Below are 14,787 nucleotides of genomic sequence, written 5' to 3' on the forward strand. Positions count from 1 at the left end.
AAAAAATAATAATAATAATAATATTTAAATAAAATATTTTATTAAAACACTTTTTTTAAAATGCTTGAAATATTTTATTAAAACAATGTTAACATTTTAAAAAAGACTTAAAAGCTTCATATATCTAAAATAAATATTATTTAAATAATTTATTTTATTAAAATGCTTGAAATATTTTATTAAAACACTATTAAAATGCTTCATCGATCTATAATACAAAAATATTTTATTTAAAAAATAAAGATTCAAATATCTATAATAATACTATTTAAATACTTCAAAAAGTGTTACAAATATATTTGATTAAAAAACATCATTAAAATGCTTAAAATATAATAATGCCATTTAAATGATTAACCTATTTTATTAAAACACTATAGAAATGCTTCATAGATCTATAATAACATTAAAATACTTCTAATATTTTATACAAAAAATTCAAATGCTTCAAATATGTGTAATAAGACTAATACAATACTTAAAATACAGATATTTCCGTTCTGGCCAATTCAAGCCTTCAGTTGAACAAAAACAGTGAATTGTGTTTTTAAGGGGACGTTCACTCGTTTCCATATAAGGACCATAAAAGCAGTCTGCATGCCTCATTATATCCCAAGTCTCCTGAAGTCATACGGGTGCTTCAGACTGATATTTAAGTTGTTATTAATGGACAATCTTGACATCCCACATCTTATGAGTGCTCAAGGGGTCATTTTGGATCTTGATGCCCGCTCCCCATCTACTTTCAGTATATTTTGCACCTTTTGTGTTGCACCCTTGACCTAACATGAACATTGTTTTCAGACGGGTAAATTTAGATGGCAGCAATATGGAGACCGTGATCGGTCAGGGTCTGAAGACCACTGATGGTCTTGCGGTGGACTGGGTGGCCCGAAACATGTACTGGACCGACACTGGCCGGAACACCATTGAAGTGGCTCGCTTGGACGGCACGTCGCGGAAAGTTCTGGTGAACAACAGTCTGGATGAACCAAGAGCCATCGCTGTGTTCCCCAGCAAGGGGTGAGTTGACGACACAAACATGTCATTGCACTTTCTGGGATCACTGGCTGCTGTTGTTATTAAACGTTGTTTTGTTCATTGCAAGGTTCTTGTTCTGGACCGATTGGGGTCACATTGCAAAGATTGAGCGAGCGCATCTGGACGGATCCGACAGGAAGGTTCTCATCAACACAGATCTGGGCTGGCCCAATGGTTTGACGCTGGACTATGACACTCGCAGGTAAAAGAAGTGTTTTGAATCTGAACCTGATGATCTGCTACACCTCTGCAGCACTCGGAGATGTTTACTTCAGTTTAACGGCTCATAAGAGTCATTTGTTTGGGAATCGGACTATACTGGACGTGCTGTATATTTTGGCTTAAGATTCAAAAGACCCGGCTCATAAGTCATTTGTTTGGGAATCGGACTATACTGGACGTGCTGTATATTTTGGCTTAAGATTCAAAAGACCCAGCTCATAAGAGTCATTTGTTTGGGAATCTGACTATACTGGACGTGCTGTATATTTTGGCTTAAGATTCAAAAGAACCAGCTCATAAGAGTCATTTGTTTGGGAATCGGACTATACTGGACGTGCTGTATATTTTGGCTTAAGATTCAAAAGACCCGGCTCATAAGTCATTTGTTTGGGAATCGGACTATACTGGACGTGCTGTATATTTTGGCTTAAGATTCAAAAGACCCAGCTCATAAGAGTCATTTGTTTGGGAATCTGACTATACTGGACGTGCTGTATATTTTGGCTTAAGATTCAAAAGAACCAGCTCATAAGAGTCATTTGTTTGGGAATCGGACTATACTGGACGTGCTGTATATTTTGGCTTAAGATTCAAAAGAACCAGCTCATAAGAGTCATTTGTTTGGGAATCGGACTATACTGGACGTGCTGTATATTTTGGCTGTAGATTCAAAAGATCCGGCTCATAAGAGTCATTTGTTTGGGAATCTGACTATACTGGACGTGCTGTATATTTTGGCTTAAGATTCAAAAGAACCAGCTCATAAGAGTCATTTGTTTGGGAATCGGACTATACTGGACGTGCTGTATATTTTGGCTTAAGATTCAAAAGAACCAGCTCATAAGAGTCATTTGTTTGGGAATCGGACTATACTGGACGTGCTGTATATTTTGGCTTAAGTTTCAAAAGAACCAGCTCATAAGAGTCATTTGTTTGGGAATCGGACTATACTGGACGTGCTGTATATTTTGCACTAAAAATTCCAGTAAAGAACATGAAACCAACAAAACTCAAGAGATATTTGAAAATGGTCAATTTTCATTTTAATATGTTTTTTTTTTACTTTTGTATGCTAAACAATTCTTGTATTGTGTTGGGTCGCCACTTGTCCAATATAAAATCCGGGTTCTGCGGCAAAACCAGAAGAAATTCACTGATTTGTAGTTTGATGCCACTGTATCACTAACAAACATTAGATTTTGCAGATTGCACAGAACTGAAATATGATTTTATGTGTAGGATCTTTTGGGTTGATGCACATCTGGACCGTATAGAAAGCTCTGACTTGAATGGCAAACTGCGTCAAATTCTCGTGAGCCCCGTGTCGCACCCGTTTGCCCTTACTCAGGTACCTGTCCTTATGTGATCCTCACCTGAACTCATCCACTCACCCTGATCACCCTCTCCTCCTCATTTACTGATGCCTCTGTGTATATAACCGTCGCATGTTGATCTCTTCCTTTGCATCTTTCCATTTTCTGACCCCCTTTGTCTTCCCATTCTTTTCTCCTCTTTTTACCCCCTTTGTCCCCAGTTGAAACTGGTGAACTCTCCTTTAACTCCTTTTTCCCGCATCTCACAGCAAGACCGCTGGATCTACTGGACGGACTGGCAGACCAAGTCTATTCAGCGGGTAGATAAACATACAGGTCGTAGTAAAGAAACGGTGCTTGCTAATGTAGAAGGACTCATGGACATCATAGTGGTGTCACCACAAAGACAGTCAGGTAAGATTGAATTTTGCCGGTTAATGCACAACAAGTCTACAAGATTTTGTGATTTTATAATTAATTTTTAAATAATGAGTGATTCAAGCTTGAAGTACCACCTGTTTTCAGCAGGGGGCAGTAAGTTCTTGGACCAATGAGGTTTCGCTATAGGCGGGGCTATTTAGCACAACATAATGAAAATAAAAACCTAACAACTGACAAAATGTCGTGCAGCACTATTGACAGTCACGAGCTCGCTAATTGTGTTCATCGTTTAACGTATGGTCATTTGCATGCTTAGAAATTATTAATATTCTTATAATGAATATGTTGTTCATGTTTGCCTTTTAAGTATCTTTTAGGGCTTTCGTGTTAATTCAGTGCGATTTAATTATATAAAAATAACGTGTTAAAACAATGTACGCAATGAATCGTGTCCCCGGACCGTAATTCAAGCTTGTAGTACCACCTGTTTTCTCCAGGGGGCAGTAAGTGAAACTCCAGCTGTATGGGCAACACAGAGAACAAACCAGATTTACTGACAGCACAAGATGAGAACACGTTCTTGCGTTCAAACACAGCTTGATGGAGCGCAAATCCAAACGCAGGGATCTCAAGACGTGTTTTTATAAGTTTAATCTACGTTAAACAGGCCCGTGTTCAATCATATGGAAATAAATAATATATGGCTTTCTAATGCCACTTTTTGTCTTTTTGGAAACACTTTACAATAAGGTTAACATTTGTTAATGCATTAAGTATCATCAAGACACAATTAACAATATATTTTTACCACATTTATTCATATTTGTTAATGCTTTTCATAGTGCATTAACTAATGTTGACAAGTGCAACCATATTTTTTTTTAATGCTTTAAAAAAGTTGAATCATTGAAAACATTCCCTGTATTAGGTCAGTTGGGATCACAACTTTATTTTAAGAATGTGAAATGTCAGAATAATAGTAGAGAGGATTATTTATTTCAGCTTTTATTGCTTTCATCACATTCCCAGTGGGTCAGAAGTTTACATACACTGTTAGTATTTGGTAGAATTGCCTTTAAATTGTTTAACTCGAGTCAAATATTTTGGGTTTCCTTCCTCAAGTTTCTCACAATAAGTTGCTGGAGTTTTGTCCCATTCCTCCAGACAGAATGGTGTAAATGAGTCAGGTTTGCAGACCTCCATGCTTTTTCAGTTCTGCCCTCAAATTTTCTATCAGATTGAGATCAGGGCTTTGTGATGGACACACCTTAAGCCATTTTGCCACAACTTTGGAGGTATGTTTGGGGTCATTGTCCATTTGGGAAGACCCATTTGCGACCGAGCTTTAACTTCCTGGCTGATGTCATTGAGATTTTGCTTCAATATATTCATATAATGTTCCTTCCTCATGATGTCATCTTATTTAGTGAAGTACACCAGTCCCTCCTGCAGCACCCCCACAGCATGATGCTGCACCCCCATGCTTCACGATTGGGATGGTGTTCTTCAGCTTGCAAGCCTCACCCTTTTTCCTCCAAACATAACGATGGTCATTACTAGAGGACATTTCCCCAAATAGTAAGATCTTTGTCCCCATGCGCACTTGCAAACTGTAGTCTGGATTTTTTTTGGTGGTTTTGGAGCAGTGAATTCTTCCTTGCTGAGCAGCCTTTCAGGTTATGTGGATATAGGACTCGTTTTACTGTGGATATAGATACTCGTCTACCTGTTTCCACCAGCATCTTCACAAGCTCCTTTGCTGTTGTTCTGGGATTGATTTGCACTTTTCACCCCAAACTACGTTCATCTCTAGGACACAGAATGCGTCTCCTTCATGAGCGGTAATGATGGCCGTGTGTTCACATGGTGTTTATACTTGCGTAATATTATTTGTACAGATGAACGTGACACCTTCAGGTGTTTGGAAATTGCTCCCAAGGATGAACCATTTTTTTCATGATGTCAAAGAGCAACTGAGTTTGAAGGTAGGACTTAAAATACATTCACAGGTACACCTCCAATCAGAAGCTAACTGTCTAAAGGCTTGACATCATTTTCTGGAATTTTCCGAGCTGTTTAAATACACAGTTAACTTAGTGTATGTAAACTTCTGACCCACTGGAATTGTGATATAGTCAATTAAAAGTGAAACAATCGGTCTGTAAACAATTGTTGGAAAAATTACTCGTGTCATGCACAAAGTTGATGTCCTAAACGACTTGCCCAAACTAAAGTTTGCTAATATGGAATCTGTTAATTGGTTAAAAAATGAGTTTTAAACTTGTACAACTGTAGATATGCCATTAATCTGTTAGTGTCTTTTATTTTGTGCTCTGAAATATTCTCAAGAATATTTTGAACACATTCAGGAGTACATGTGTGATAATGGATATTTATCATTCAAATGAACATATTGTTTTGTAGGGACGAATCATTGTGGAGCGAATAATGGAGGCTGCACACACCTGTGTCTCGCCAAGAGTAACAGTTTTGTGTGCGCGTGTCCAGAAGAGCCTGACGAACGACCCTGTTCTACAAGTGAGTGAAACACATGATCGTTTCAGAGAAATGTTGCTGCATGTAGGGCTGGGCGATCGGACGATATAATCCGTTATCAGCGATGTCTGGTGTCATGTACCTTGTTCACTTTATTTCCACAGAGCAGTTTGCTGAACTTAACATGCATTGTGAACGCAACTCTGCAGGTTCACACAAATATATGTTTGTATAAAAGAAACAAAGACGAAAGTGATTGAATCATAAAATAATACAAGACCACGTTCACCTTGAACCTGAAATGGAGTTCTACTTTATTTTCTTTAGATATCATTAACCGTATTAACAAGGTAATTTGTTAGGTTTCACCTTATTTGAAACTTTCTATAGGTAATGCTTTATGTATTTCTAAATATTGTTATTATAGTTATTATCTTTACATGCATTAATGTCTTTAGTTCTTAATTTTTAGGCTATTAGTAATTTCCCACCTGTTTTCATAGACAGATACATGCGTGAATGCAAACGGGGCAACTGAAGACGGTAAATGTTTGGGTTTTTTGGTTTAATTGCAATTAATGTGAACTTGGAAGCATCTTTTGTTTTTTAGTTTTTTGTTAATACATTTTTATAGCAAAATCAATAGAGCAAAAATATTCAACGCTCCTCGGCATGGGATATAATCGGATATCGCGATATTATTTAAATATATTTAATAATTAATAGTAAAAAATGGATGTAAAATATTGTTTACATATCGCCCAGCCCTAGTCGCATGATGTCCAAAATACAGAGGTGATTTGTCCAGAAATCATTTGTCAATATACAAATAGACATTAATATTAATACATTTAGGTTCATTATGCGCCAAAGATTTGGAACGTCATATAATTAGTCAAATTAGACTACTTAAAGCATTTTATATTTTTAAAAAGCGTCTAAAGACATATTTTTAATGGAGTATGTGTCCATAAATATGCATGTATGTGTGAATATGCCTATTTGCACTTTTATTGTCTCATTTTTCTATTATTATTATTCTGAAATGGTAAGCATTTTGATGTGCATTTGGTGTTTTAAAGGTGCTATACAAATTAAATATATTTATTATTATATTTAAAATTCCAGACCACTGTATAATTTGAATTATGAGACTCATCCACAATGAATTATTGCATTTTTGTTCAAAATTCGGCGTCTTGTTATTTGACACATGTAACATCTTTCCTTTTAATGCAGCTTACATTGGACAAGATGAGCTTCTTAATCTGCATTAATACACGTTATATGATTATATATGATTTAACAATTTTCTGTCTCAGTTTCTGGCTATGTTCCCACGGCACCTGAGAAGGGGACCGCTGGCACTCAGGCCCCCAAGAAACGACCCAAATCCCCCACAGAGAAACCTCAACCAGGCTCATCAGTGGTCAAGTAGGACAAATGCTGCTGTCGAGTTTAACAGAAACTAAAAGTGACGATGTGTAAATGATTTCCAGTGTTCAAACTGACGACATGTTGTGTCTCCTCAGCTGTACAGATAAAGCTCTAAATCTAGAGGACTGCTTTCAGAACAACGTGGTGTCTGCGCCTCGTGGTAAATATATGACAATACTCTGTTCTTCAACCGTGTCTTTGGGAATCACTTGTTTGACTCTTTACTTTCCAAAGATGGCGGCCCTCATATCAGCTACGTGATTGGTGGAGCTCTGACCATCCTGGCGATCCTGATTCTCATAGCCGCGGTCATTATTTACAGGTATACGCAGCACATCATAAAACCGCCAATGAATCATTTTTCTCACCGTCTCATTCTTGTTATTGCGTTTTCCCGTCCAGACACAAGAAATTCAAATTTGCGGATCCAGGAGTGAGTAACTTGACCTACAGCAACCCCTCGTACAGGACGTCAACACAAGAGGTGAAAATAGAGACGGCACCGAAACCAGCAATAAACAATCAACTGCGATATAAAAAAGAGGTGCGCTTCACTCTTCTTTTCCTGCCGTGTCTTTGAGAAGTTCACTCGGATGTCACGTGTAGAGTCACCGCTCATGTTTTATCATTTCAGCTCAATCATCCGTACAACTCCCTCTCTCCGTTCATCTTTTGACATCTTTTATTTTCAACTCCAGGGCAAACAAGGTAGACGCGGGACAACACCCCTGTTTTTAAAGTTAGCCTTGGGATTGTGACCCGTTTTCTGTTTTACCCCAAATGCAGCATCCCATCTAATCCTTGATGCACGGTGTCCGTTTGAAGAGACGACACATTCCTGCATGGAAGTGCAATTAAAACACGACCACAGAACGTATATATGGACATTTTCAGACACTTTAATGTCATCGCATTAGATGCAAACATCATGTGGCTTATGATACATTTTTTGGTGTGTGTTTTAAATGCTGCATTTAATGCAATAACATCATCACACACTCGCACACATTTCTGGGCTACTGTTTAAGTTTATCATGATATTACAGAGGGATTTCTCTGCCTGTATTGCCTGAGTTGCCATGAATTGTGGGGATTGAGTTTGTTGATGATGTACTTTTCATCTTGAACGTTTGCTTTAATACATTAATGCTGTAATAACTTGACTGCATATACTCTAATCAATAGAATAACTGCTCTAGAAGTAGCTCAGTGAGTGGTATGACTAACATCTTATATCACGGTTTGAATAAGTGTACATCTTGTTAACTGTAAATAGTGTGATGGGAGATTTATAGTATAGGTTTATTTGTGAATGATCTTGTGATTAGGCTATATTATATATTATATATATATCTGACAATTTAACCGCAATTATTGATCTTGGTTAATAATAATTTATAAACAACTGCATTTGTTCAATTTTAGTTAACTAATGTTAACATTTACAACTTTTAATATGAAAATGTATTAGTACAGTGGCAAGAAAAAATATGTGAACCCTTTAGAATTTCTGCATTAATTGTTTATAAAATGCGATTTCATCTTTATCAAAGTCACAAGTATAGACAAACACAATGTGCTTAAGCTAACAACATACAAACAATTCCCATTAAACATTCACAGTGCTTTGGTAAAAGTAAGTGAACCCCTAGGCTAAAGTACCATTAGAGTCAGGAGTTGACATATAATTAATGAAACCAGATTGGAGGTGTGGGTTAGAGCTACTTTGACTTGTATAAAGCACTCAAACATTTTGAGTTTTTCAGAGATGTTTACCAGTTCATATGATTCTTTCAAGTCTTTATCTGTCACTCTAGGCATCTTTTTTTACCACATTGAGCATTCTGTGATCTGCCCTTTGAGTCAACTGCTGGACGGTCACTTCTAGGGAGAGCACCTATAGTACTAAATCGACTCCATTTATAGACAGTTTGTCTCACTGTGGACAGATGTATATCTAACGGCCACTTCTAGGGAGAGCACCTATAGTACTAAATTATCTCCATTTATAGACAGTTTGTCTAACTGTGGACAGATGAATATCTAACGGCCACTTCTAGTGAGAGTACCTATAGTACTAAATTATCTCCATTTATAGACAGTTTGTCTCACTGTGGACAGATGAATATCTAACGGCCACTTCTAGAGAGAGTACCTATAGTACTAAATCATCTCCATTTATAGACAGTTTGTCTCACTGTGGACAGATGAATATCTAACGGCCACTTCTAGGGAGAGTACCTATAGTACTAAATCATCTCCATTTATAGACAGTTTCTCTAACTGTGGACAGATGAATATCTAACGGCCACTTCTAGGGAGAGTACCTATAGTACTAAATCACCTCCATTTACAGATAAGTTGTCTAACGTTGGACAGATGAATGTCTCAGCTCTTTGAGATAATTTTATAACCCTTTCCAGCTTCATGTAAAGCAACTGTTCTTGATAGTCTTCTGAGATCTATTTTTTTTTGCGAGTCATGATCGACACCAGCAGATGCTTCTTGTGAATGGCAAACTCACAATATTTGAGTGATTTTTATTAGTCAAAGTAGCTCTAACCCACACCTCCAATCTGGTTTCATTACTTGGATGCCGGGTTTGCCAACTCCTGATTCTAATTCGCTTTTGTTGACATCATGAGCCCAGGGGTTCACAAACTTTTTCCAACCTACACTGTAACTGTTTAATGGGATGTGTTCAATAAAGACATGTTTGTGTGCTTTTTTTAAGCACATTGTGTTTGTCTACACTTGTGACTTTGATGAAGATGAGATCACATTTTATGACCGATTAATGCAGAAAACCAGCTGATTCCACAGGGTTCACATACTTTTTCTTTGCCATTGTATATAATGTTTTGTCATTGTAAGTTCATGTTAACGAATACAACCTTACTTTAAAATTATACCGCTGATACTTTTTAATCAAAGGAGTGTTTTCAATAGCATGTTAGTTTTTGCTGTGCTATCAGAATTGGGATGGAGACACTGACATTAGTATCGACCCCAGAAATTTTAATAGCGTACTGTACCGTTTAAACTCGCTATAGTTTAAACGCACTTAAACTCTCTTCTAATGCTGTTGAATGATATCTGTAGGTGCAGGGTGTTGTGGACGGAGGCTACACCAAAGAGAAGATCCGTATCGTGGAGGGAGTTTGTCTGCTCTCAGGAGAGGACCTTTACTGGGAAGATCTGAGACAGCTAAAGGTGTGTCGAGGGGCGGGGCTTCACACCTGCATGCGTACGGATACGGTTTCTCTTCAGACGAGCTCCGCCTCCCTCAACGACGGGGAGATGGAGCAGCTGCTACAGGGTGACCAATCGGAGTGCTCGAGTCTCAACACAACCCTTGCCTTAACGCCTCAACACCATAGCGGACATCCCGACACCGGCTGGGTCCCGAACCGTAAAGCCTCGACTGAGAGTGAAGTGTGAAACTACATTGAAAAACTATAACTTGTTGAATGCTTAAAGATTACAAATATGTCCTCAAAAAGGCTTGATATGTACAGTTCAGATTACATATGTTGTACTTAACAGAATACCGTAAATATCCAGACATACTTGAAAAGCTTCATCCTCAAAAATGGTACGACGCCAGTCACATGCAAGCGCTCCATCCAGGATCATCCCGATCATACGGACGTCTCGCAATGTTTCGGATCCTTGTACACCCTCTACTTTTGGGCTACGACCCTCCTCCTTTGGGTCTTTGCATTATGGACGAGGTCAATGAGAATTCAGCGAGATATTTGAGCCTTTAAATGGTTTCCAAGCTTCTTACGATACTGTCGCTTCATGGACGATTTAATGAATGCTCGTGGACGGGTCCGCATCCAGCCGTCAACGTGTCGTTTTGAAATGTATTTATGAACTTTTTGTACACTTCCTTTGGGGTTTTTAATGTTTTATTGGTTTGTAAAGTAGTTTTGAAAGTGTTCAAACTGTTAAAGGACGCCATTCACAAGACTTTGTGACGTGCCAAAGGACAGAATTTACTTGCCTGAAGAATCTGTAATTTTACTGACTGTTTCTAATAAATGATGGTCTGCTTTAGAGAGTTTCGCCAAGAAAGATGAAGCCAGTGTTCGCGTATTCATCTTTGTTTTATTTTTTTTTATATATTTGGTACATGCTTTTGGCTTTTCTCTTTTTATGAGTTGATATAACAATGATAAAACAACTAACCAGAATCTGTAAAGCACCTTGCACTTACAGTAATGTAGCGGCTAAGTGAAACGTCTCATGAAACTGGTCAAGAATTTCACAATTTGGTTCATATTTCGCCCCCAAAATCAAAGAAATAAATAGAAAATTATATTTTGCTTTTAAAGGAAATGAATCCTGTTTTAGGACCATTATGATCTCTTTCATTGTGACATTATTGTCATGGCAATTAGGCACACCCACATTCTCAACACTGTATAATTATAAAATAGAGAACAAGTAAATATATTCAAAGATAAGCTCGGTGGTAAAGACGCTGACTGTCACACCTGGAGTCGCGAGTTTGAATCCAGGGCGTGCTGAGTGATTTCACTCGGGTCTCCTTAGCAACCAAATTGGCCCGGTTGCTAGGGAGGGTAGAGTCACATGGGGTAACCTCCTCGTGGTCGCTATAATGTGGTTCTCGCTCTCGGTGGGGCGTGTGGTGAGTTGTGTGTGGATGCCGCGGAGAATAGCGCGAAGACTCCACATGCACTACGTCTCCGTGGTAACGGCCACAACAAGCCACGTGGTAAGATGCGCGGGTTGACTGTGTCAGATGTGGAGGCAACTGGGATTTGTCCTCCACTACCCGGATTGAGGCGAGTCACTTCGCCACCACGAGGACTTAGAGTGCATTGGGAATTGGGCGTTCCAGATTGGGAGAAAAAGAGGGAAACCCTATTATATACGTGTGTGTGTGTGTGTGTGTGTGTGTGTGTGTGTGTGTGTGTGTGTGTGTGTATTAATTAGAGGTAATTAATAGGTGCCGATAGTTGCTAATAATGTTTTCATAATTTAGAATTTTGAAAATAAGAGTCCCTGGTGTGTTTCGGTCTTGTGCATTTTTTTTTCTTCTGGTTATTATTGGGATTTTGGTTGAACAATAAACTGCATCAGGGATTTTATTCATGTTAGACTCGTTATCTGTGTCTGCCATAGTAGGAAAAGAATGAGACATTTTTTAACATTCTGTAATCGATTTTCAAAACTATCAGCAAGTTAATCGGTTATCGTCCTTTAACACCAACTTCATGATCTGTATCGGCCAAATCCAATATCAGTCGACCTTTAATCATCCATATTAATAATTTATATATTTTATGCAGCATTTTTTTATACATATATATATAATTATTGATATATAATATTTAAATTAATTATATAATATATCAATAATCATATTTATTTATCTATATATATATATAGATATGATTATTGATATTATATAATATTTAAATTATATATCATGGTAGTAATTCTTATATTATACTTTTTCTTTACTGTAGTTCAGTGAAACGTTACGCTTGTACAGTGAGAGAATTCATATTGAAAAAAGTCAAATGTTTGGATGCTTTATATGAATATTGTGTGGTGTGCTTAATTGTTGAAAATATTATGTAACGGGGCAAAATTTTCGAATGCAAAATAAAATGTTGCTTTGCTTTTTGATTTTTGACTAAATGTGACCTGGACATGTTTGTCGTGAGATTCGTGTTTATGATGCGTTCAAACTTTAGTTCATGTTTTAATTTTGAGTTTCTTTCAGGACTTTATTCAAACTCATCTGACTTTCTCAAAAGCATCTTGAAGTTTTTCTCCAGGTTCAGGATGACGCTGATTTGCTGCTAAAACTCGACGGCGCATTGAAGCCACATCATAGTTTCACTGATCTTGACACTCGAGTTGATGTCCGACAAGTTAACCACAAATTAGTGCTGTATAGTGAACCTGTAGTTGACCTTTAACCCCTTCCTCCTTTCTTTTACAGAAAACATTGTACAGATTTTCACAATGGAGTAAAAAATGGTCACTGAAATGTAAAAGATTCTTCTGAACAAACGTGCATTAATTTGATTCATTTAAAGATATAACCACTTTATATGTTTACCTGGGGAATGATCAGGTGGTGTCAGCTGTTTAACAGCGTGCTCGTGTGTTTGTGTTTCACACGTATAACTGCTGTAAGTTAACGAAGATATTTATAATGTCATTGTTTGGTTGTAATTTGTCTGTAAATATGAAGATGTTGTATATGTAGTTCACATTTGCAATACTAATAAGCCGTGTGTGAAAGTGATGCTTTGCTCTTTTTCTATCTTTAATATAAAACTGCATTTGATTTGAATACAAAGATGGCACTTACTTGATCTGAACAAAATTGGTGTCGTTTTAAAGCTTAAATGATGCTTTTTAAATAGCTGGTAAATAAGAGCTGTTTTGGGATCATAATAATTACATTCAGAGTTGGTAAAAACATACAAAAGATGAGACATGTGTTGCATATCGTTGGAAAGGTCTCCATTAGTAGAACACAATGAGCAGATCTCATTGGCCAAACTGCAGATAGTTTTTCTTATTACTTCCTAAAACATGCATATAACATAGTCAACAACATACAGTGTCATTGAGGTGACCAAGAACCCGATGGTCACTCTGACAGAGCTCCAGCGTTTCTCTATGGAGAGAGGAGAACCTTCCAGAAGATCAACCATCTCTGCAGCACTCCACCAATCAGGCCTGTACGGTAGAGTGGCCAGACTGAAGCCACTCCTCAGTAAAAGGCACATGACAGTCCCCCTGGAGTTTGCCAAATGGCACCTGAAGGACTCTCAGACCATGAGAAACAAAATTCTCTGGTCTGATGAAACAAAGATTGAACTCTTTGGCCTGAATGGCAAGCGTCATGTCTGGAGGAAACCAGGCACCGCTCATCACCTGGCCAATACCATCCCTGCAGTGAAGCGTGGTGGTGGCAGCATCATGCTCTGGGGATGTTTTTCAGCGGCAGGAACTGGGAGACTAGTCAGGATCGAGGGAAAGATGAATGCAGCAATGTACAGAGACATCCTTGATGAAAACCTGCTCCAGAGCGCTCTGGACCTCAGACAGGGGTGAAGGTTCATCTTCCAACAGGACAACGGCCCTAAACACACAGTCAAGATAACTAAGGAGTGGCTATGGGACAACTCTGTGAATGTCCTTGAGTGGCCCAGCCAGAGCCCAGACTTGAACCCGATTGAACATCTCTGGAGAGATCTGAAAATGGCTGTGCACTGACACTCCCCATCCAACCTGATGGAGCTTGAGAGGTCCTGCAAAGAAGAATGGGAGAATCTGCCCAAAAATAGGTGCTTGTAGCATCATACACAAAAACACTTGAGGCTGTAATTGGTGCCAAAGGTGCTTCAACAAAGTATTGAGCAAAGGGTGTGAATAATTATGTACATGTGATTTATTTAATTTTAAATTTGTAATACATTTGCAAAGATTTCAAACAAACTTCTTTCTCATTGTCATTATGGGATATTGTTTGTAGAATTTTGAGGAAAATAATGAATTTAAGCCATTTTGGAATAAGGCTGTAAAAACAAAATGTGGAAAAAGTGAAGAGTTGTGAATATAACCGAGACGACAACATTTCATAACTTACAGCAGACTGTCCTGATTCAAATGAGCCCAAACACAACATATAATATAAGGAGATCTTGAAATAATGAATGTACATGAAAAGACGACACAAAAAAGGGTGCTCAACGCTGTATATATACGTATATATATGTGTGTGTGTGAGAGAGAGAGAGAGAGAGCGAGAGAGAGTGAGTGTATGTAAGTGTGTTTTGGTGTGTGTGTGTGTGAGAGAGAGAGCGCGAGAGTGTGAGTGTATGTAAGTGTGTTTTGGTGT

The 14,787-nt window shown here is 38.0% G+C and overlaps 1 protein-coding gene across 3 annotated transcripts in view; it reads left to right on the top strand.

The window, feature by feature from the left end:
• The window catches only part of lrp4 (low density lipoprotein receptor-related protein 4), a 116,275-nt gene extending 103,039 nt beyond the window's left edge, over positions 1-13,236 (top strand). Inside the window, exons 29-39 of one of the 3 annotated variants that reach the window (XM_052140031.1) lie at positions 805-1,023; positions 1,109-1,243; positions 2,503-2,611; positions 2,798-2,990; positions 5,382-5,495; positions 6,776-6,887; positions 6,986-7,050; positions 7,125-7,212; positions 7,293-7,434; positions 7,525-7,598; positions 9,993-10,120. In XM_052140031.1, the coding sequence (XP_051995991.1) occupies positions 805-1,023; positions 1,109-1,243; positions 2,503-2,611; positions 2,798-2,990; positions 5,382-5,495; positions 6,776-6,887; positions 6,986-7,050; positions 7,125-7,212; positions 7,293-7,434; positions 7,525-7,566 (1,219 nt within the window). In that variant the 3' untranslated portion in view covers positions 7,567-7,598; positions 9,993-10,120. Of the gene's footprint in view, positions 1-804; positions 1,024-1,108; positions 1,244-2,502; positions 2,612-2,797; positions 2,991-5,381; positions 5,496-6,775; positions 6,888-6,985; positions 7,051-7,124; positions 7,213-7,292; positions 7,435-7,524; positions 7,599-9,992 lie in introns of all 3 variants that reach the window. The other 2 variants (XM_052140015.1, XM_052140025.1) reach the window with 2 other exon arrangements.
• Positions 13,237-14,787: the final 1,551 nt, after the last annotated feature.

This window comes from Xyrauchen texanus, chromosome 2 (genome assembly GCF_025860055.1).
Source record: "Xyrauchen texanus isolate HMW12.3.18 chromosome 2, RBS_HiC_50CHRs, whole genome shotgun sequence".
Taxonomy (NCBI): domain Eukaryota; kingdom Metazoa; phylum Chordata; class Actinopteri; order Cypriniformes; family Catostomidae; genus Xyrauchen; species Xyrauchen texanus.